Source organism: Scyliorhinus canicula, chromosome 21, assembly GCF_902713615.1.
Source record: "Scyliorhinus canicula chromosome 21, sScyCan1.1, whole genome shotgun sequence".
Classification (NCBI taxonomy): domain Eukaryota; kingdom Metazoa; phylum Chordata; class Chondrichthyes; order Carcharhiniformes; family Scyliorhinidae; genus Scyliorhinus; species Scyliorhinus canicula.
The window spans coordinates 70,579,107-70,603,897 of NC_052166.1; the positions used below are offsets into that span (position 1 = coordinate 70,579,107).

Sequence of the window (24,791 nt, forward strand, 5' to 3'; positions counted from 1 at the left end):
ATCTCCCACATCGAAAGATATATGATATAGGAATGACCCGTGTCCATGCTGGAACGGAGGAGTTAGCCAGTTGGGGCAGCACGGTAGCATTGTGGATAGCACAATCGCTTAACAGCTCCAGGGTCCCAGGTTCGATTCCTGCTTGGGTCACTGTCTGTGCGGAGTCTGCACATCCTCCCTGTGTCTGCGTGGGTTTCCTCCGGGTGCTCCGGTTTCCTCCCACAGTCCAAAGATGTGCAGGTTAGGTGGATTGGCCATGATAAATTGCCCTTAGTGTCAAAATTGCCCTTAGTTGGGTGGGGTTACTGGGTTATGGGGATAGGGTGGAGGTGTTGACCTTGGGTGGGGTGCTCTTTCCAGGAGCCGGTGCAGACTCGATGGGCCGAATGGCCTCTTTCTGCACTGTAAATTCTATCTAATCCCACCTCCAGGAGGCAATGCACGACAAGTGCATATGAAAGTATCTTTAGAAATGTTGCATTTTGGTCTCTTTACAGATGGTGAGTTCCAGGACCCCACCAGCCTCTGGATGAAAACAAACTCCTCTCCAATCCTTCTCCAATATACCTTCATGTTATTGCTAACGGAAACAGAGTGGATAGGAAGAGTCTATTTCGGTTCCTTATATGTTTATACAGCTCAATTAAATCTCCCCTCAGCCTCTTCTCCAAAGAAAACAATTCCAACCTGACCAATCTTTCTTCTTGGCTGAAGTTCTCCATTCCCAGCAACATCCTTGAAAGTTTCTTCTGTACGATCTTTGATGTGACGAGAGATGTTATTATTTTTAATAATTTTGGGGTCTAATGCGTTATTCGGCACAGCATGCTTGTGAGTTGCCGGTGTGTGAAAATAACTTAATTAAAATGTGGGCTGATTGTCAGGAAGGGTTTGAGACATGAAAGGAGTGTAGGTATTAACGGTATGTGTTTGAAATAGGCAGGGTTAAGTGGATTCTAAGTAAACAAGCAGTTGGAAAGATCATAAATAAACAAGGAAGGGTCATTACATTTTATTTAACGCAATAGTGGGGCAACAGGGAGAACATTTTTCCCCAAAGTTCAAAGAGGTGCTAAGGAGAATGATTCGATGATGGGAGAGAACAAAGGATATTTAAGGAGAGATGATCAGCTGTGTTGAGTGCAGCAATGTGAGACTTACTGGGATATAGCTTTGTGCAGGAAAAAGAGTTGGTAAAAGGCAAAGTTTGAAGCAGCCATTCCAGCTCTGCCACAAAAGTTGTCAATTTTTCAGAAAGAAGGGTTTTGCTTTTTGTTTCTTGAATTTCCCCAGCAGAATGGAAGTAGGTTTGAGAAGTTCTACGGTATACCTTTCTTGCAGCAACAACAGAATCGCCTTGTGGTAATATTACTGGAATTTTATAGTTAAACACCTTTAAGGGAGTCAAAAACAGAAAATGCTGAATAATTTTAGCAGGCACCTGTAGAGAGAGAATGGAGCTAATGTTTTGAGTTTGATAACTTTGTCGAAGCATGAGAGAACTGGGCAACTGTTGCCTACAGGGAGTTTAACTGCATGTTTAAGCAAGTGAGGTTCTTTTTGAGGGATGTTTTGTGAAGCAAATCTTAACTGCGTAACTAGAATCTGGTGTGCTTAAGTTTTATTTCTTTTATGAATAAATAGAAAATCTCACGAGTTATTGGAATTTGTGGCTTCTTGTAGAAGTCAGGTATTTTAAATACACTTAATATAGGTAAAAAAGCTGTTTAAAGCATAAATATTAAATCCCAGTTTTAAAATGAAAGAAACATACAATTTCCAAACTCAGACACGAGTTTGGGAAACACAGAACCACTGATAAAAACATCACATTTTTCCAAGGGCATGGCTGAATTTAAGGTGGAAGCATTAACGGCTTCATTGTTCTGATTTCAGGCCACTTGTGATAACAGCCTGAACCACATTCCATAACGTATGCAAGCCGAAACATTTTAGACTGTGTCAAAAAACAGTTTCAATTATATTTTCGAAATTATAGTATGATGAGATGACATAACGTCTTAATTGTTGCAGATAAGCAACAATTGGAAGTGGCGTTGCATCGTGAGGATGGACGGCTTGTTATCAAATCAAATGTGTTTTGAATATAGCTTAAACCAATTAGGATTATATTGGGGTGTGATCGGATCGCTTAAGACAGATATGAAATAGTATATCCATGGATGATTTGGCCACCATTTTAGACAGAAAGAAAGAAAGACAGAAAAAGACAGAAAGAAAGAGACAGAGAGAAAGAGACAGGAAAGAGACAAAGAGAAGAAAGACAGAAAGAGAGAGATAGAGAAAGTAAAGGAAGAGAATTAGAAAAGAGTTCTGTATTCCTATTTCATTTTCATACTTTGACTTCAGCCTTTGACTTTTAAAGTTGTGTTCAGGCTATTGTCTCAGAAGATAATTCCTGTGATTCTTTGAAGAAAATCAATTTGTCTACAAACTACCTTTTAAATCATTTTCAAGTTGTAACCAATGAACTTCAAATAAAACAATTCTTATTTGCACCTGACAAGTTTTTAAACTTGAATTTCTACTGAGTTTCAGCAGTGTCTCAAGAACAACCGGTAACCTTAAATTGAATAAACTTCACAATTACAAGATACAACACTTCTGAATTCCGTTGACTTTTCTTTATGGTATGTGGTCGTAATAAAAAGGTTGTGATACACGAGCCGTTTCTCTTTGGAATTTGGTTTGCACAATAATTAATATCCAATAGATTAACATGAGCAAGAGCATATCCTTCCTATCATGTACTAACCTGAACTTTACTCTAGTTGTGGTCTAATTGTAGCAAAGCCGCCGCATTCTTCCACCTCAGTCAACAAAGGGAAGTGTTTGTTATGCCTTCTTAACCACCTTATTAACTCCAGGGATCTGGGGACATGCATCCTATACTTTTTAGAATCTTATCATTCCCTTGCCTATATCTAGCCGCCTCTTGAATATACAAGAGCTAGGAGCAGGAGTAGCCCATCCTGCTCCTCGAGCCTGCTCCACCATTCAATGAGATCATTGCTGATCTTTTGGGCTCAGCTCCACTTTCCGGCCCAAACGCCATAACCCTTAATCCCTTTACTCTTCAAAAAACTATATACATATTAAAACCATTTAATGAAGGAGCCTCAACTGCTTCACTGGACAAGAAATTCCATAGATTAACAACCCTTTGGGTGAAGAAGTTCCTCCTAAACTCACTCCTAAATCTACTTCCCCTTATTTTGGAGGCTATGCCCCCTAGTTCTGCTTTCACCCGCCAGTGGAAACAACCTGCCTGCAACTATCCTATCTATTCCCTTCATAAATGTATCTGCTCCTATAAGATCCCCCCGCATCCTTCTAAATTCCAACGAGTACAGTCCCAGTCTACTCAACCTCTCCTCGTAATCCAACCCATTCAGCTCTGGGATTAACCTAGTGATTCTCCTCTGCACACCCTCCAGTGCCAGTACGTCCTTTCTCAAGTAAGGAGACCAAAACTGAACACAATACTCCAGGTGTGGCCTCACTAACACCTTATACAATTGCAGCATAGCCTCCCTAGTCTTAAACTCCATCTCTCTAGCAATGAAGGACAAAATTCTATTTGACTTCTTAATCACCTGTTGCACCTGTAAACATCTTTTTGCGACTCATGCACCAGCACACCCAGGTCTCTCTGCACAGCAGCATGTTTTAATATTTTATCATTTAAATAATAATCCCTTTTGCTGTTATTCCTACCAAAATGGATAACCTCACATTTGTCAACATTGTATTCCATCTGCCAGATCCTAGCCCATTCACTTAACCTATCCAAATCCCTCTGCATACTTCCGGTATCCTCTGCACTTTTTGCGCACCACTCATCTTAGTGTCGTCTGCAAACTTGGACACATTGCCCTTCGTCACTCCAAATCATCTATGTAGATTGTGAACAATTGTGGGCCCAACACGGATCCTTGAGGGACACCACTAGCTACTGATTGCCAACCAGAGAAACGCCTATTAATCCCACTCTTTGCTTTCTATTAATTAACCAATCCTCTATCCATGCTACTACTTTACCCTTAATGCCATGCATCTTTATCTTATGCAAGAACCTTTTTTTGTGGCACCTTGTCAAAAGCTTTCTGGAAATCCAGCCATACCACATCCATCGGCTCCCCATTATCTACTGCACTGGTAATGTCCTCAAAAAATTCCACTAAATTAGTTAGGCACAACCTGCCCTTTATGAACCCATGCTGCGTCTGCCCAATGGGACAATTTCTATCCAGATGCCTCACTATTTCTTCCTTGATGATAGATTCCAGCATCTTCCCTACTCCCGAAGTTAAGCTAACTGGCCTATAATTACCCGCTTTCTGCCTATCTCCTTTTTTAAACAGTGGGTGTCACGTTTGCTAATTTCCAATCCACCGGGACCACCCCAGAGTCTAGTGAATTTTGGTAAATCATCACTAGTGCATTTGCAATTTCCCTAGCCATCTCTTTTAGCACTCTGGGATGCATTCCATCAGGGCCAGGAGACTTGTCTACCTTTAGCCCCATTAGCTTGCCCATCACTACCTCCTTAGTGATAACAATCATCTCAAGGTCCTCACCTGTCATAGCCTCATTTCCATCAGTCACTGGCATGTTATTTGGGTCTTCCACTGTGAAGACTGACCCAAACAACCTGTTCAGTTCCTCAGCCATTTCCTCATCTCCCATATTTAAATATCCCTTCTCATCCTCTAAAGGAGCAATATTTAATGCAAAGATGATTCTTGACAGGAGCGAGAGTAACAGGGTAGTTCTTATGGGGGACTTTAACTTTCCAAATATTGACTGGAAATACTATAGTTCGAGTACTATAGATGGGTCAGTTTTTGTGCAGTGTGCACAGGAGGGTTTTCTGACACAGTATGTAGACTGGCCAACAAGGGGCGAGGCCACATTGGATTTGGTACTGGGTAATGAACCAGGCCAGGTGTTAGATTTAGATGTAGGTGAGCACTTTGGTGATAGTGATCACAACTCGGTTATGTTTACTTTAGCTATGGGCAGGGATAGGTATATACCGCAAGGCAAGAATTATAGCTGGGGGAAAGGCAATTATGATGCTATTCGGCAAGATTTAGGATGTATAGGATGGGGAAGGAAACTGCAGGGGATGGGTACAATCGAAATGTGGAGCTTTTTCAAGGAACAGCTACTGCGTGTCCTTGATAAGTATGTACCTGTCAGGCAGGGAGGAAGTTGTCGAGCAAGGGAACCGTGGTTTACTAAGGAAGTTGAAGCACTTGTCAAGAGGAAGGAGGCGGCTTATGTTAGGATGAGACATGAAGGCTCAGTTAGGGCACTTGAGAGTTACAAGTTAGCCAGGAAGGACCTAAAGGGAGAGTTAAGAAGAGCGAGGAGAGGACACGAAAAGTCGTTGGCGGATAGGATCAAGGAAAACCCTAAGGCTTTCTATAGGTATATCAGGAACAAAAGAATGACTAGAGTAAGATTAGGGCCAATCAAGGATAGTAGTGGAAAGTTGTGTGTGGAATCAGAGGAGATAGGGGAAGCATTAAATGGATACTTTTCGTCAGTGTTTACACTGGAGAAAGACAATGTTGTCAAGGAGAACACTCAGGTTCAGTCGACCAGGCTAGATGGAATTGAGGTTCAAAAGGAGGAGGTGTTAGCAATTTTAGAAAATGTCAAAATAGATAAGTCCCCTGGGCCAGATGGGATTTATCCTAGGATTCTCTGGGAAGCCAGGGAGGAGATTGCAGAGCCTTTGTCCTTGATCTTTATGTCGTCTTTGTCGACAGGAATAGTGCCGGAAGACTGGAGGATAGCAAATGTTGTCCCCTTGTTCAAGAAGGGGAGTAGAGACAACCCTGGTAATTATAGACCTGTGAGCCTTACTTCGGTTGTGGGTAAAATGTTGGAAAAGGTTATAAGAGATAGGGTTATAATCATCTTGAAAAGAACAAGTTGATTAGCGATACTCAACACGGTTTTGTGAAGGGTAGGTCATGCCTCACAAACCTTATTGAGTTTTTTGAGAAGGTGACCAAACAGGTGGATCAGGGTAAAGCTGTTGATGTGGTGTATATGGATTTCAGTAAGGCGTTTGATAAGGTTCCCCACGGTAGGCTATTGCAGAAAATAAGGAAGTATGGAATTGAAGGTGATTTAGCGGTTTGGATCAGTAATTGGCTAGCTGAAAGAAGACAGAGGGTGGTGGTTGATGGCAAATGTTCATCCTGGAGTTCAGTTACTAGTGGTGTACCGCAAGGATCTGTTTTGGGGCCACTGCTGTTTGTCATTTTTATAAATGACCTGGAAGAGGGTGTAGAAGGATGGGTTAGTAAATTTGCAGATGACACGAAGGTCGGTGGAGTTGTGGATAGTGCTGAAGGATGTTATAGGATACAGAGGGACATAGATAAGCTGCAGAGCTGGGCTGAGAGGTGGCAGATGGAGTTTAATGCGGAAAAGTGTGAGGTGGTTCACTTTGGAAGGAGTAACAGGAATGCAGGGTACTGGGCTAATGGCAAGATTCTTGGTAGTGTAGATGAACAGAGAGATCTCGGCATCCAGGTACATAAATCCCTGAAAGTTGCCACCCAGGTTAATAGGGCTGTTAAGAAGGCATATGGTGTGCTAACCTTTATAAGCAGGGGGATTGAGTTTCGGAACCACAAGGTCATGCTGCAGCTGTACATAACTCTGGTGCGGCCGCACCTGGAGTACTGCGTGCAGTTCTGGTCACCACATTATAGGAAGGATGTGGAAGCTTTGGAAAGGGTTCAGAGGAGATTTACTAGGATGTTGCCTGGTATGGAGGGAAGGTCTTACGAGGAAAGGCTCAGGGAATTGAGGTTGTTTTCGTTAGAGAGAAGGCTGAGAGGTGACTTAATAGAGACATATAAGATAGTCAGAGGGTTAGTTAGGGTGGACAGTGAGAGTCTTTTTCCTCGGATGGTGATGACCAACACGAGGGGACATAGCTTTAAATTGAGGGGTGATAGATATAGGACAGATGTCAGAGGCAGTTTCTTTACTCAGAGAGTAGTAGGGGTGTGGAACGCCCTGCCTGCAACAGTAGTAGACTCGCCAACTTTAAGGGCATTTAAGTGGTCACTGGATAGACATATGGATGAAAATGGAATAGTGTAGGTCAGATAGGCTTCAGATGGTTTCACAGATCGGCGCAACATCGAGGGCCGAAGGGCCCGTACTGCGCTGTAGTGTTCTATGTTCTATGTTCTATTTACCTTAGCCACTCTTTTTTGCTTTATATATTTGTAGAAACTTTTACTATCTGTTTTTATATTCTGAGCAAGTTGACTCTCTTCTTTATAGCTTTTTAAGTAGCTTTCTGTTGCCCCTAAAGATTTCCCAGTCCTCTAGTCTCCCACTAATCTTTGCCACTTTGTATGCTTTTTCCTTCAATTTGATACTCTCCCTTATTTCCTTAGATATCTGCGGTTGATTTTCCCTCTTTCTACCATCCTTCCTTTTTGTTGGTATAAACCTTTGCTGAGCACTGTGAAAAATTGCTTGGAAGATTCTCCACTGTTCCTGAACTGTTTCACCATAAAGTCTTTGCTCCCAGTCTACCTTAGCTAGTTGATCTCTCATCCCATTGTAATCTGCTTTGTTTAAGCACAAAACACTAGTGTTTGAGTTTATCTTCTCATCCTCCATCTGTATTTTAAATTCCACCATATTGTGATCGCTCCTTCCGAGAAGAACCCTAACTATGAGATCATTAATCAATCCTGTCTCATTACACAGGACCAGATCTAGGACTGCTTGTTCCCTCAGGTTCCATTACATACTGTTCTAGGAAACTATCGCGGATACATTCCATAAACTCCTCTTCAAGGCTGCCTTGACCGACCTAGTTAACCCAATCGATATGTTGATTAAAAACCCCCATGATAACTGTTGTACCATTTCTACATGCATCAGTTATTTCTTTGTTTATTGCCTGCCCCACCATAATGTTACTATTTGGTGGCCTATAGACTACTCCCATCAGTGACTTTTTCACCGTACTATTCCGGGTTTCCACCCAAATGGATTCAACCTTATCAACCATAGCACCGATGTCATCCCTTACTATTGCCTGATGTCATCCTTAAATAACAGAGCTACACCACCTCCATTACCATCCACTCTGTCCTTCCATATAGTTGGATACCCGTAGATATTTAACTCACAGTCGTGACCATCCTTTAACCATGTTTCAGTAATGACCACTAAATCATAGTCATTCACGATGATTTGCGCCATCAACTCATTTACCTTATTCCGAATACTACGAGCATTCAGGTAAAGTACACTTATGTTGGATTTTATACCCCTGTTTTGAATCTTAACACCTGGATCAGTAACTCTCCATCAGTAACATCTCCCAAGTTATTTTTCCTCTTAACTTTTCTAATTTTCAAGGTCGTTGAACCCATATCTTCATGTAACAACCTGCTGTGTCGCTTTCCATTTATGTTTTTACTTCCCATTTTATTCCTTTTATTATTACTGGGAATATTCACTGAGCTCTCCTCAGTCACTGTACCTTGTACTGTTACCCTTTCTGATTTTTGACTGTGGCTTCTCGGTCTTACACTTTCCTCCTTACTGCCTTTTGTTTCTGTCCCTGTTTTACTGCCTTCAGACTTCCTGCCTCGGTTCCCATCCCCCTGCCACATTAGTTTAAACACTCCCCAAACCGTTCTGGAAAATAGCCCCCCCCCCCCCCCCCCCCCCCCCAAGGACATCAGTTCCAGACCTGCCCAAGTGTAACCCGTCCAGTTTGTACATGTCCCACCTCCCCCAGAACCGGTCCGAATGCCCCAGGAATCGGAAACCCTTCCCCTGACACCATCCCTTCAGCCACGTATTCATCCTATATACCCTGTCATTTCTACTCTGACAAGCACTTGGCACCGATTGTAATCCTGAGATCACTACCTTCGAGGTCCGATTTCTTAACTTCCTTCCTAGCTCCCTGTATTCTGCTTTTAGGACCTCATCCCTTTTTTAACCTATGTCGTTTGTACCGATGTGTACCACGACCACTGGCTGTTCACCCTCCCCCTCCAGAATGTACTGTACCCGCTCCAAGACATCCTTCACCCTAGCACCAGGGAAGCAACATACCATCCTGGAGTCTAGTTTGCAGTCACAGGAATGCCTGTCTATTCCCCTTCCAATTAAATCCCCTATAACTATTGCACGGTCACACTTATCACTCCTCCCCTCTGTAGCAGAACCAACCGTGGTGCCACGAGTTTGGTTGTTGCCGTTTTCCCCTGAGGCCGTTCCCCTTAACAGTATCTAAAGCGGTATATCTGTTCTGCAGGGGAATGGCCACAGGAGATTCCTGCACTACCTGCCTCGCTCTCTTGCTCTGTCTGGTGGTCACCCATTCCCTTCCTGCGGAGTCTGAGCCTGCGGTGTGACCACCTCTCTATACGCGCTATCCACGATGCTCTCCGACTCGCGAATGCTCCAGTGTCTCCAGCCGCCGCTCCAGCTCTGAAACTCGAGCTTCCAGGAGCTGTAACCGGAGAAAATTCCTGCATGCTGACCCTGGGGACTGGAACTGTCCCCAGCCTGCCACATGGAGCCAGAGGAGCAGACCACGCCTTGGAGCTGTCCTGCCATGGTTTATTCCTTTAAATTAAACTTTTGAAATTAAACTTTAGACAGATGTTTTTGTGTCGGATTATATCCAATTTCCTGTATACTATTTAATCAGCTTTATCCCTGAGTATTTATCTTGCTTGATCTGACAACAAATTAAATAGTTCTTTAATTGAAATTTTAAAAAAGTTATTTAATTAAAATTAAAAAGTTATTTAAATCGACTTAAAAATAGTAATTTAAATCAACACAAAATAGTTATTGAAGTGAGATTAAAAAATTAAAAATTAGTAATTCAAATCAACTTTAAAATAGTAATTTAAATCAAATTAAAACTAGTAACTCCACAACATATTCAAATTTAGCCCAGTCTGCCTTTCAGCCAATCAGGTCACAGTCTCCTGTGATGTCACTTTACTGTGTTTTTTTCAATTTGAAACAAACAGACAAGCAGCTGTGGTCCCTGCAGCGTAGTGTCCCACGCAGGTCTGCTCCTCTCTGCTCCCGGCTCTCCTCTCGCCGTTTTAAACACTATATATTCAATGTTTCAATGAATATATTCAATGTTTTAGCATCAACTTCCTGTGGTAATGAATGCCACAGGCTCACCACTCTTTGGGTGAAGAAATGTCTCCTCATCTCTGACCGAAATGGTTGACCCCGAGTCCTCAGATTGTGACTCCTGGTTCTGGACCCACCATCGGGAACATCTTCCCTGCATCTACCTGTCAGAATTTTATAAATCTCTCTGACATCCACTCCTCATTCTTCGGAACTCCAGCGAGAACAATTCTAACCTAGTCAATCTCTCCTCATATGACAGTCCCGCCATCTCTGCGATCAATCTGGTAACCTTCGCTGCACTCCTTCGAGAGCAAGAACTTCCTTCCTCAGAAAAGGAGACCAAAACTGCACACAATATTTTGGTGTGGCCTCACCAAGGCCCTGTATAATTGCAGCAACACATCCCTGCTTCAGGTGGTAATCTGCCTTCCTGTTTTTGCTTCCAAGGTGAATAACCTCACACTTATCCAAATTGTACTGCATCTGACATGGATTTGCCCATTCGCCCAACCTGGCCTGATTATGCTGTAGGTTCACAGAATCTGCAGTGCAGGAGGCCATTCGGCCCATCGAGTCTGCACTAGCCCTCGGAAAGAGCACCCAAATGAGCCCACACCTCCACCCCATCCCTGTAAGCCCACCTAACCTTTTTGGACACCAAGAGCAAATTATCATGGCCAATCCACCTAACCTGCACATATTTGGACTGTGGGAGGAAACCGGAGCACCCAGTGGAAACCCACGCAGACACTGGGAGAGCATGCAGACTCCGCAGAGTGACCCAGCGGGGAATCGAAGCTGGGACCTTGGGAGCTGTGAAGCTACTGTGCTAACCACTGTACGGTGCTGCATCCTCGTCACATTTTACCCTCCCACCCAACTTGGTATCATCTGCAAACTTTGAGATGTTACATTTTGTTCCCTCATCCAAATCATTAATATATAGTATATAGTGAATAGCTGGGGTCCCATCACTGATCCCTGTAGCACCCCACTATTTACTGTCTGCCAATTTGAAAAGGACCCATTAATTCCTACTCTGTTTCCTCTCTGCCAACCAGTTTTCTATCCACCTCAATCCCATGCGCTTTAATCTTGCACAATAATCTCTTATGTGGGACTTTGTCAAACGCTCCCTTTAAGTAACTCTCCCCAATCTATCAAGGCAATTCACACCTCATATCTTCATAGTTTCCTTTATTAAGATTCAGCACCCTAGTCTCCGAATCAACTACTTCACTCTCCATCTTGATGAGAAATTCTATCATGTTATGGTCCCAAAACCCCAAGGGGTCTCGCACAGCAAGGCAATGATTCCCTTCTCATTACACAGTACCCAGTCGAAGATGGCCTGCTCGCTGGTTGGTTCCTCCACATATTGGTCAAGAAAACCATCCCGTATACGCTCCAGGAATTCCTTCTCTACGACATTGTGGCTAATCTGATTTGAGCAATCTATGTGAATATTAAAATCACCCAGGATCACCAATATTCCCTTATTACATGCATCTCTAATTTCATATTTAATGTCATACCCAACATCACGGCCTCACGGTAGCATGGTGGTTAGCATCAATGTTTCACAGCTCCAGGGTCCCAGGTTCGATTCCCGGCTGGGTCACTGTCTGTGTGGAGTCTGCACGTCCTCCCTGTGTGTGCGTGGGTTTCCTCTGGGTGCTCCGGTTTCCTCCCACAGTCCAAAGATGTGCGGGTTAGGTGGATTGGCCATGCTAAATTGCCCGTAGTGTAAGGTTAATGGGGGGATTGTTGGGTTACGGGTATACGGGTTACGTGGGTTTAAGTAGGGTGATCATTGCTCGGCACAACATCGAGGGCCGAAGGGCCTGTTCTGTGCTGTACTGTTCTATGTTCTATGTTCATCACCACTGCAGTTTTGGGGTCTATATGTGACACCCACTAATGTTCTTTGCCCCTTGGTATTGCTCAACTCTACCCATACAGATTGCACATTGTCAGAGCTAATATTCTTTCTCACTTTGTGTTAATTTGCACTTTAACCAGTAGTGCCACGCCACCACCCTTTCTTTTATGCCTGTCCTTCCTAAATACTGAGACCCCTGGGACATTCAGTTCCCATCCCTGTTCACCCTGCAGCCATGTCTCCTTAATCCCAATTATATCATACCCAGTTACATCGATCTGCGCGATTAGTTAATCCACTTTATTGCAAATGCTCCGTGCATTAGGGCACAGAGCCTTTTAAGTTAGTCTTTTTCTCAACGTTTGTCTTGCTCCCAATATTTCTCTCTTTTGATTCGCCCTCAATTCTCTTTTGAATTTTGCTCCGATTTATTTTATTTCTCCAGAATGAATTCTATTTACCATTTGTCTTCCCACTGGACCAGCCAATTGACATCATCCTTCAGCTTTATTATGATCAACCACATTATATGACACGGCAGCGCACAGTGGTTAGCACTTCTGCCTCACAGTGCCAAGTACCCGTGTTTAATTACGATCTTGGGTGACTGTGTGGAGTTTGCACATTCTCCCCAAGTCTGTGGGTTTCCTCCCACAGTCCAAAGATATGCAGGCTAGGTGGGGTTACAGAGTTACAGGGATAGGGCGGGGGAGTAGGCCTAGATCACGGCAGACTGGATGGGCCAAATGGCCGCCTTCTACGCTACAAGGGTTCGATGGATTTCTCTACCATCTGCAAACCTCCTTTATATTCAAGTCTAAATCACTGACATGTACCACAAACTGCAACAGACCCAGTACGAAGCCCCATGGAACCACAGAGGAACAGCTCAGTGATGTCCAAAGAGACTGGGGGTTACAGGTGCAAAGATCTTTAAAATGCCAGGAACAAGTGCAGAAAGTAATCAAGACGACTAATGGAATGCTGGCCTTTATACCCAGAGGACTGGGGTATAGGAAACAGAAGTTATGCTGCAGCTTCACAAATCCCTGGTTACCCAGTTGGAGTCACTGTGAGCAGATCTGGGCCCCACACTTTAGGAAGGATATTTTGGCCTTGGAGAGAGTGCAACGCAGGTTAATAAAAATGATACCTGAACTTCCGGGGTTAAGTCATGAGGAGAGATGGTACAAATTAGGCCTCTTTTCTCTAACCCGCACATCTTTGGACTGTGGGAGGAAACCAGAGCACCCGGAGGAAACCCACGCACACACGGGGAGGACGTGCAGACTCCGCACAGACAGTGACCCAGCCGGGAATCGAACCTGGGACCCTGGAGCTGTGAAGCATTTATGCTAACCACCATGCTACCGTGCTGTTCCTTTCAGAATGTTGACTCTACCCGATTATGTATTAAGATTTTCTACATGCCCTACTAGAACCTCCTCAAAAATTGATTCCAGCTTTTTTCACGATGACAGAAGTTAAGCTAACTGGCCTATAATGTCCTTCTGAAAAAAATGATAATTTTGAAACCAGAATGGATGAACTTTTCTGGCAAAGACACAAAAATAAAAATGTTCCATATACATTTGATCTGAATAAGTTCACGTCGCACATGGCTTTGTTGGACTTTGAAAGAGATTAAAATGAGAGTAACAAGAATGACCATGCCATTTACAGTAACCTTCTGATAAGAGTTACATTTTCAGCACTGAACAAAGGAAAGGGTCAAGCACCTTGGACTGCGCTTTGATACCATGTCGGAGTTAGCTGAAGGTTGACTACAAGAGGTTTGGGAGTTGGCCAATGACCTGCCAAGTGGCGAAGACAAAATGTTGCGGGAATAGATAAAATAATCCAACTGACTTGTTACTTCTGGCTCGGTCATACCCAACACTTTGAGCTGCGTTTTCTCTTTGCAGATAGTCAGTGATTGGTTGCATGTTTCTAGCATTTTTTCTAAATGTCAGATTTCCAGCATTCACAGGTTGTTTTTTGAGGAAACTTTATTGAGCAGATGCATAAATGTTGTCAGTCAATAACAAAATAAGCACTGGCTGCATGTTGACATCTACCTTTGTTTCAGACAGTGTCTTTCCTGTGTTTTGATGCCTCCTCCACAGCTCCGGGTGCATCCTGTCCACTTGGTCCATTCACCCCACCAATAGGCAATATTATCCAATCCTTCTTCTAAACTATTGGACGTCTGGGCCACTTGCTAGGGAAAAGAAAAGAGAAATTATATTTATTTTGAAATAATGGACTGAATTTTGATTTGCACAAACACAGGAGTTTGGGAGTGTATTGGGGTTAAAAGCATGGAAGCAGAGGTGCCAACTTCCAACAACTCAGAGATAGAACATAGAACATAGAACAGTACAGCACAGAACAGGCCCTTCGACCCTCGATGTTGTGCCGAACAATGATCACCCCACTTAAACCCACGTAACCCATATACCCGTAACCCAACAATCCCCCCATTAACCTTACACTACGGGCAATTTAGCATGGCCAATCCACCTAACCCGCACATCTCTGGACTGTGGGAGGAAACCGGAGCACCCGGAGGAAACCCACGCACACACGGGGAGGACGTGCAGACTCCACACAGACAGTGACCCAGCCGGGAACCGAACCTGGGACCCTGGAGCTGTGAAGCATTGATGCTAACCACAATGCTACCGTGATGGTTTGTTAATTTGTGTGTAAAGTGCACAATTAGAGTAATAACAACATGGTTTGGAATTTAATTGTGGCTGCACAGGTTTCCCAGGATCCCAGGAATTGCCAGACGCTTGGTGAGGACACAGCAGTAATTGAGGTGGTGGAAGACAGAACAAGGAAAAATGCCTAAAGTACAGAAGTTTCAGCCCGATTGAAAGAAAAATGTTGTTTACAGCACTTGCGCCGCGAGGCTACTTTTGCACAGGAGTTTCAATCACTGATCTCCACTTGGAAGATCAAATCGCCATGGGTGCCCCACTGATGGTGGACAACTCTGCACAGCAGAACGTTTTGACCCACAGGAGGAACTAGTCACATAGCACAAAGCTTCTTCAGAGAATGGAGATGTGATGCGGCAAAGCTGCCCTCATTATTGCAATGTTCACCTTACCAAACGCCTTCTGGAAGTCTAGATATACCACATTCATAGGACACCCATTATCCACCTTGCTGGTTACATCCTCAAACAACTCAAGCACATTTGTCATGCATGACTCACCCTTCATAAAACCATGCTGACAATGGTGGATTGAGCATTGTCTTTTCAAATGTTCAGTCATCTCCTCAATGATTGATTCCAGCAACTTCCTCAACACAGGTCAGGCTAACCGGTCTATAGTTACCTACTTATTGGGCGGAATTCTCCGCAAGGTCCAACGCCGTCGTGAAACCCGGAGAGATTCACGACGGCGTCGGAAGCCTCTCCCGGCCCCCTATTCTCCCCTCCCCAGGGGGATAGGAGGGCTGTACTGGGAAACTCGGCCGCCGGGCCTTGTCCCTGGCTTCAAGGCCCAGCGCGCCAAGAATGACGCCGCAGCGGAGCCCAATGACGTCAGCCGCGCATGCGCAGGTTGGACAGCTCAAACCGACGCATGCGCGGTTGCCGTCTTTCCCCTCAGCCGCCCCGCAAGACGTGGCGGCTTGATCTTGCGGGGCGGTGGAGGGGAAAAGAGTGCGTCCCCTTGAGACGCCGGCCCGACGATCGGTGGGCACCGATCACGGGCCCGTCCCCTCCCAAGCACGGTTGTGGCACAGTTACCTGGCGCGCCATGTTCACTACGGAAGCAACCAGGTGTGGTTGCCGTCGTCGTGAACAGGTCAGGAACGGCAGGCCGCTCGGCCCATCCGGGCTGAAGAATCGCGGGCCGCCGCCGCGTTTCTCCGAGCGGCGTGTCGCAAAACCGGACATGCCATTTTTGGGGGGGGGGGGGGGGGGGGGGGGGAGAATAGCGGGAGGTGCGGGAGCAGCCCTCCCGCTATTCTCCCACCCATCGTGGTTGCGGAGAATTGCGCCCGTTGCCTTTTTGAATAGGGGCATACATTCCTTTAGTCCGAGAATGTGTACACTGGTTCTAGTTTTTCCCACAAGTGGAAACATCCTCTCTACGTCCACTCTATCCAGGCCTCGCAGTATCCTGTAAGTTTCAATAAGATCCCCTCTCATCCTTCTAAACTCCTACGAGTACAGACCCAGAGTCCTCAACCATTCCTCATACGACAAGCTCTTCATTCCAGGGATCATTCTTGTGAACCTCCTCTGGACCCTTTCCAAGGCCAGCACATCCTTCCTCAGATACGGGGCCCAAAACTGCTCACAATACTCCAAATGGGATCTGAACAGAGCCTTATACAGCCTCAGAAGTACATCCCTGGTCTTGTATTCTAGCCTTCTTGACATGAATGCTAAAATTGCATTTGCCTTCCTAACTGCCGACTGTATCTGCACGTAAACCTTAAGAGTATCGTGAACAAGGACTCCCAAGTCCCTTTGTGCTTCTGATTTCCTCAGCATTTCCCCATTTAGAAAATAGTCTATGCCTAAATTCCTCCTTCCAAAGTGCATGACCTCACAATTTTCCACATTGTATTTCATCTGCCACTTTATTGCCCACTCTCCGAGCCTGTCCAAATCCTTCTGCAGCCCCTCTGCTTCCTCAATACTACCTGTCCCTTGACAGATCTTTGTATCATCTGCAAACTTAGCAACAGTGCCTTCAAGTTTCTTCTTCCAGATCATTAATGTATATCATGAAAAGTTGTGATCCCAGCACAGACCCCTGAGGTACACCACTAGTCACCAGCTGCCATCCTGAAAAACACCCCTTTATCCCCACTCTCTGCCCAAAATATAATATGAAGACTTGCAAGTCTTCATCAGATTGGCATCCAGGCACTTTTCCACAGGGACACCACTGACCACTTGATAGTCAATTAATTAATAGGTCCTCTGCTCCTCCTGCTGCTCAGGAAATGTGTCAGGTACAGTTGTACAACAGAACACAAAAATAAAAGCAATAATTAAGAAAAAAAGACAACTCCAACATGATCACTCATATTTGCCCAAGAATCCCTCTTCTAAAACCTGTTTCCTATTCAGAAACCCACTTTGCACTCAAACAGTAAACCAATTTTTCAAATTCTTCTTGCAATCTCTCACAATCTCGCTCACTGGTACTTACACAAACAGCTATGTTTTCTTTTCCTGGTCCTACAACAATGTTCTGCATCTTTCGCATCATGAGAGACTGCTTGTTGCTACAAAATGAGACAGATGGGTTTTTTTTTTAAATCTAAAATTAAACCCTGGCCATTGGCAGGTGTTCTGGGTACAGTTTAACTTTGATTTTGCCTCTGCACCAAATCATCAAAACAAATTCCATGGCAGGAACTTCCACCTTTGGCACAGGAACATTCCTTCACCTTGTATGACTCTAGACTTTAGCAATAGTTTCTATTATAGCTTCAACTGAACCAGGACACCAAATGCAGCTGCTCAGTTCTTTGATCATGGGAACAGCTTCAAAATATAGGGTCCAAGATGTACAGTATATTTGTTGAAAAAGAAGTTACATTTTGTAGTTTACAGGAACAGGATGGTGTGTGTCCTGGAATTACTCCATTCAGGCAGGATGTGCCTGCAGGTTAGCTCCTCTGCTATAAACACTCCTCCAAACCACTTAAATGAATTGTTCTGTTCTAGGGCAAAAACAGCTCTTCCCCAGCCCCCACCGTTAACTTTACACCAAATGTTTATTCACTGCATCACCCAATATAATTAGGAAGCTGTCTTTTCAGGCTTCTATCTTTTTCAGCAGAGAACGCCAGCAGTTTGAACAGTAAACATTCTCCAGACTTCCCTTCCCTGGATGGCCTACTCCTGCATCTATTTTCTATGTTTAATATTTAACTAAAGAAGCAATTCCTGCTTCATGCTAAATTTTATAAAAACAAATAAAATCATACAAGAGGAATAAAATAATGTAGCCCAGTGTCTGGGTTGTTTGCGAGCAGTCTACAGGGCACAGCTGGGTTCAGGCAATTTGCTCAGGGTGGTTGCAAACATATTTCATCTCGAGCAGACATCTCAATAGTTATCTCTTTGTAACTGAAGTCAAACCTTAACAAATATTTGGTTTCAGAAAACATTCAGTCCCGTAGTTGAGCTGTCATTTAAGACATAACCAGAATTATTAAAAGTCTGAAAGTGGTCAACACAAGCAGAAAGCGGAAATATTTTGGCAAGTAAGAGTCCAAAAAATGTGAGCTAAGTAGTTGGCACATTAACACTAAACCACAACCTAAGAGGCACACATAACCTAGCCATCATCCACCGAAATATTCTTCCATCCCCATCTTACTTAAAACTGTAATAAAGTAAGTTGGCGAGTTATTTCAGAAGTACATTCCAAATCCTAACAATGCTGTCTGAGGGAGCTACTCCCCACAGGCTTGGGGAAAATGTTATATTAAAAAACACTAGACAGAAAAATGAATTGCTTTTCCACAGGGACTGCAATAAACAATGTTTTATTTAGAAAATGACCAGCAGATTCCAGATATGGCAGATCAGTTGTTAAAATGAAAAGACTGCTCATGACAAACCAGAATCCTGGCGACAGCAAAAATGAGCAGAGTTGTATTAATTGTTTTCTCACAGGTAACAGTTCCGATGCCCCTCATGGGATGCATTTTTGTCCAAAACACAATTACCTGAAGAACTAAAAAGAAAATAAAGATTTAAACCATAACGGACATAATGTAAAAGTATAAAACTAGGAAACATGGACTTCATACTCACATATAATGTCAGAGCAGGAACATTTTCAATAAATAACGCAACAGCAATCAGACAGTGCATGAAGACAGTTGCATCCCAACCCAAAGAACCTTTGGAATTCAAGTTCACTAAAGTCATACTGGAAGGAAGCAAACAGAAGATTAATTAAAGTTTAATGATTTGCAAACAAATTAAATGAATAGGAAAGGTATTACATAATCAAGTACATTTGCATATATAGTACACACACACACACACACACACACGAGGATCGAACTCTCCACCTACAATTACGAGATCAAGTATCGTCCTGGGAAGCGCAACGAGCCCCCAGATGCCCTGTCCCGCGGCACATGCGCCAGCACCAAAGATGACCAACTTCAGGCTATCCACAATAACCTCTGTCACCCAGGGGTCACCCGGCTTACCCACTTCATTAAGACCCACAATCTGCCCTTCTCCACCGAGAAGGTAAAGGCAATGACCAGGGACTGCCAAGTCTGCGCGGAGTGCAAATGCAATTCTACCGGCCAGACAAGGCCCACCTGGTAAAGGCCTCCCGGCCCTTTGAGCGCTTAAGCATGGACTTCAAAGGGACCCTCCCCTCCACCAACTGGAATATATACTTTCTCACCGTCATCGATGAGTACTCCCACTTCCCCTTCACCGACATGACCTCGGCCACTGTAATAAAGGCACGACACAGCTTCACACTGTTCGGTTTCCCCGCTTACGTCCACAACAACCGGAGCACATCGTTCATGAGCGATGAGCTGCGTCAGTACCTGCTCAGCAAAGGCATCGCCTTGAGCAGGACTACAAGCTATAACCCGCAGGAAAATGGGCAACTGGAGGGGGAGAATGCGACGGTATGGAAGGCCGTTCTTCTGGCCCTCAGGTCTAGAAGTCTCCCGGTCCCCTGCTGGCAGGAGGTCCACCCCGACGCCCTCCACTCCATCAGATCGCTCCTCTGCACAGCCACGAACGAGACCCCTCACAATCGCTTGTTTATCTTCCCCAGGAAGTCCAACTCCGGGGTCTCGCTTCCACCTTGGTGACAACTCCGGGACCAGTCCTTCTCTGGAGGCACACAAGAAGCCATATGACTGACCCCCTGTTCGAGAGGGTCCAGTTGTTCCACGCCAACCCCCAGAATGCCTATATCGCCCACCAGGACTGATGGCAAGATACGGTCTCTCTACAGGACCTGGTGCCAGCTGGTTCCCCTGTCAACCCCCCCCCCTCAGTATGCTCCCCTGGGTCTCCTGTATTGTCCCGTGCCGACACTGCCGCCACCCATCACCCCCCTGCCTACCCCCACACCCCAACCATCTCTGACACCCCGGACTGAGGCTCAAGCTCCAGACACAACGCCCCTGAAGTCACCACCTGCAACAACTGTGCCGGCCGCACCGCCAGAGCTGAGGAGGTCGAAGAGAACGATCCGGCCTCCAGATAGATTGAATATGTAATGGGAAATTTAAATTCAGTTAATTAAATAAATCTGGAACGGAAAACTAGCATAATTAACAGTGACCATGAAACTACACGACTGCTGCAAAAGCCATCCAGTTCATCACACTGTTTGGGGAAGGAGGTGCCAGCCTTTGCTAGGTTAGCCTATATCTGACCCCACAACAATGTGGTTAACTCTTCATGACTCACATGAGACCCTGGTAGAGACACTAGACTCTTGTTAGCAGTGCACCATCTCAGTGTTTACTGAAACATTATTCCATTGAATATTACTCTACAGATTCATTAAACAGCAGATTTTATTGCATTAATACATCAATCCAGTAGATTTTAGTGCATTATTCTTTGACTTGCTTGTGCCGAAAGGTATTTGGATTTCTGCACTCGCACATGTGCTACCCAGAAACCTTGGGCAGGATTCTTCTTCACCCAACGCCAAAATCGAGAACAGCGATCGGCCATAGAATGGTTCCCGACTCAGAAATCAGGGCAGGCGCCAGTTTGTGATTCTCCGCCCCCTCCAAATCGGCGTAATCGGGACGCGTGCTGCGTGCAGTCGCAAAGTCGTTGGCACGTCATTAGCCAGCCTACCCACGATGCTGTGCCTCCAATGTGCCACTGGCTGCACACAGTGTCCAGTGAAGCCACACTTGGCCGCGATCCGTGCCACTTTGGCTAGGGCTGGGGGGTGGCCAGGAGGTGGGCTGTGGGGTCGGGGTGGGCAGGTACGCAATCCAGCATGGCTGCCGCCATGTTTTCTGGAGCGAATGGTGTGGGTCAGCCCTGTGCACGTGCAGCCCGGGACCCGGTGATTCTCCGGCTATTTCCGCACATTCTGTAAGTGTTCCACGTGGCGCCAGTGCGAGCCCCTCACCGGCACCGGAATCGGTGAGGATTTTGCCCGTTGTGGAACACGACATATGCTCCATTGGGGCCAACACTTAGCCTCAGAGACTCCAGCCCCTTGTGTATTTTTTACGACACATTTAAAATGTCCCCCTCTATGAATTTGTCAGCAGACTGTGTTGATGTAGCATGTTAAACACCAAGCAAACCCTGCTGATTAGCAGAGAAACCATCATTGTTACTAACAGCTGAGAAAGAGCATCTCTGTACATATTAACCCTGCACAGTTTATTCCACCGCCCCGTCCCCAGTCCCGCCGCCCTGTCCGACGGGGTGGTGGTGGGGGGGGGGGGGGGGGGGGGGGGGGGGGTGGAGGACAGAGGGGGAGGGGGGGGGACAGGGGGGGGGGAAGGGGGGACAGGGGGGACAGAGGGGGGGACAGGGGGGGACAGGGTGGGGGGGACGGGGGGGGGGACAGGGGGGGGCAGGGTGGGGGGGGACAGGGGGGCAGGGTGGGGGGGACAGGGGGGGGACAGGGTGGGGGGGACAGGGGGGGGCAGGGTGGGCGGGGGGACGGGGGGGGGACAGGGTGGGGGGGGACAGGGGGGGGCAGGGTGGGCAGGGGGACGGGGGGGGCAGGGTGGGGGGGACGGGGGGGGCAGGGTGGGGGGGACAGGGGGGGGGCAGGGTGGGGGGGACGGGCAGGGTGGGGGGGACGGGGGGAGGGCAGGGTGGGGGGGACGGGGGGGGGCAGGGTGGGGGGGACGGGGGGGGGGCAGGGTGGGGGGGACGGGGGGGGCAGGGTGGGGGGGACGGGGGGGGGCCAGGGGGGGGGCAGGGTGGGGGGGACGGGGGGGGGGGGCAGGGTGGGGGGGACGGGGGGGGGCAGGGTGGGGGGGACGGGGGGGGCAGGGTGGGGGCAGGGTGGGGGGGACGGGGGGGGGGAGGTGGTGGACAGGGGGGGGCAGGGTGGGGGGGACGGGGGGGGGGAGGGAGGGGGGGACGGGGGGGCAGGGTGGGGGGGACGGGGGGGCAGGGTGGGGGGGACGGGGGGGCAGGGTGGGGGGGACGGGGGGGGGGCAGGGTGGGGGGGACGGGGGGGCAGGGTGGGGGGGACGGGGGGGCAGGGTGGGGGGGGGGGGGCAGGGTGGGGGGGACGGGGGGGCAGGGTGGGGGGGACGGGGGGGGGGCAGGGTGGGGGGGACGGGGGGGGAGGGAGGGGGGTGGGGAGGACGGGGGGGAGGGAGGGGGGTGGGGGGCAGGGTGGGGGGGACGGGGGGGGGCAGGGTGGGGGGGACGGGGGGGGGGGGCAGGGTGGGGGGGACGGGGGGGGGCAGGGTGGGGGAGGGGGTGGACAGGGGGGGGGGGCAGGGTGGGGGGGACGGGGGGAGACAAGATCCGGATTATCCGGTTAATTAAAGACAAAGATGACAGGAATCAGCATTTGGAAAGTTCAGTCAAACACGGGGAAAGTGACATCAGGAGTTAATCATTATTCCCCCCGCTGCCCGGTTACCCGCCGCCCGGTTACCCGGTTACCCGCCACCCGGTTTCCCGGTTACCCGCCACCCGGTTTCCCGGTTACCCGCTGCCGCCCGGTTTTCCGGTTACCAGGTTACCTGATGCCCGGCTCCCGCCTCACGGACACCAAACCGCCGCCGCGCGCCGCCCGCTCCCAGCGCGGCTTTATAGAGCTGGCCCCGCCCCCCAGGCTCCGCCCCCCCCCCCCCCGCCCACAGGCTCCGCCCCCCCCCCCCCCCCCGCCCCCCCCGCCCCCCGCCCCCCCCCAGGCTCCGCCCCCCCCCCCCCCGCCCCCCCCCCCCCACCCCCCCCCCCCCCCCCCCCGCCCCCGCCCCCCCCCAGGCTCCGCCCCTCACGGGCCACGCCCCCTTCTGCACAGACCCTATCCCCAGATCCTCACTGTCCCCAGACCCAAGTCCCCAGACCCCAGATCCTCACTCTGCACAGACCCTCACTGTGCACAGACCCTGTCCCCAGACCCCAGATCCTCACTCTGCACAGACCCTCACTGTGCACAGACCCTGTCCCCAGACCCCAGATCCTCACTCTGCACAGACCCTCACTGTGCACAGACCCTGTCCCCAGACCCTCACTGTGCACAGACACTGTCCCCAGACCCTCACTGTCCCCAGACCCTATCCCCAGACCCTCACTCTGCACAGACCCTGTCCCCAGACCCTCACTGTGCACAGACACTGTCCCCAGACCCTATCCCCAGACCCTCACTGTGCACAGACCCTGTCCCCAGACCCCAGACCTTCACTGTCCCCAGACCCTCACTGTGCACAGACCCTGTCCCCAGACCCTCACTGTCCCCAGACCCTATCCCCAGACCCTCACTGTGCACAGACCCTGTCCCCAGACCCCAGACCCTCACTGTCCACAGACACTGTCCCCAGACCCTCACTGTGCACAGACCCTATCCCCAGACCTTCACTATGCATAGACCCTGTCCCCAGACCCCAGACTCTCACTGTCCACAGACACTGTCCCCAGACCCTCACTGTGCAGGTCAGTAAAGAAGCAGCAACTAAAGCCAGTAAGTTACGAGACAATAAACTGAATGTGACTAAGGGGAAGAGTAGACAGGGAAGAGATGATGAACTCAAAGGTGGTCTGAGGTGCATTTGTTTTAATGCGAGAAGTGTAGCAGGTAAGGCGGATGAACTTAGGGCTTGGATCAGTACCTGGGAATATGATGCTATTGGTATTACTGAGACTTGGTTGAGGGAAGGGCAGGACTGGCAACTGAATATCCAGGGTATAGATGCTTCAGGAGGGATAGAGAGGGAGGTAGAAGGGGTGGAGGAGTTGCATTACTCGTCAGAGATGATATCACAGCTGTGATTAAGGAGGGCACGATGGAGGATTCGAGCACTGAGGCAATATGGGTGGAGCTGAGAAATAGGAAGGGTGCAGTAACATTGTTGGGACTTTACTACAGGCCTCCCAAAAGCGAGCATGAAGTAGAGGTACAAATATGCAGACAGATTATAGAAAATGTAGGAGCAATAGGGTGGTTGTGATGGGAGATTTTAACTTCCCCAACATTGAATGGGATTCGTGTAGTGTTGGAGGCGTAGATGGAGCAGAGTTTGTAAGGAGCATCCAGGAGAGTTTTTTAGAGCAGTATGTAAATAGTCCAACTCGGGAAGGGGCCATACTGGACCTGGTATTGGGGAATGATCCCGGCCAGGTGGTTGATGTTTCAGTCGGTGATTACTTTGGGAATAGCGATCACAATTCCGTAAATTTTAGAATACTCATGGACAAGGACAAGAGGGGTCCTAAAGGAAGAGTACTAAATTGGGGAAAGGCAGTGTATAACAAAATTCGGCAGGAGCTAGGGAATGTGGATTGGGAGCAGCTGTTTAAGGGTAAATCCACATTTGAAATGTGGGAGTCTTTTAAGTAAAGGTTGATTAGAGTGCACGACAGACATGTTCCTGTGAAAATGAGAGATAGAAATGGCAAGATTAGGGAACCATGGATGACGGGTGAAATTGTGAGACTAGCTAAGATGAAAAAGAAAGCATACATAGGATCGAGGCAACTCAAAACTGATGAAGCTTTGGAGGAATATCGGGA

General features: G+C 47.7%; 2 protein-coding genes across 5 annotated transcripts in view; one reads left to right on the forward strand and one right to left on the reverse strand.

The window, feature by feature from the left end:
* The window catches only part of adamtsl2 (ADAMTS-like 2), a 122,051-nt gene extending 99,164 nt beyond the window's left edge, over nucleotides 1–22,887 (reverse strand). For 2 of the 4 annotated variants that reach the window (XM_038781865.1, XM_038781864.1), the window contains exons 1-3: nucleotides 22,802–22,881; nucleotides 18,882–18,999; nucleotides 14,155–14,297 (exon numbers count right to left, since the gene is read on the reverse strand). In XM_038781865.1, coding sequence (XP_038637793.1) covers nucleotides 14,155–14,297; nucleotides 18,882–18,998 — 260 coding nt within the window. In that variant the 5' untranslated portion in view covers nucleotide 18,999; nucleotides 22,802–22,881. Of the gene's footprint in view, nucleotides 1–14,154; nucleotides 14,298–17,262; nucleotides 17,339–18,881; nucleotides 19,000–22,801 lie in introns of all 4 variants that reach the window. The other 2 variants (XM_038781866.1, XM_038781867.1) reach the window with 2 other exon arrangements.
* Nucleotides 1–24,791, forward strand: part of mymk (myomaker, myoblast fusion factor) — a 130,273-nt gene that overhangs the window by 35,933 nt on the left and 69,549 nt on the right. The gene's annotated exons all lie outside the window — the stretch shown is intronic.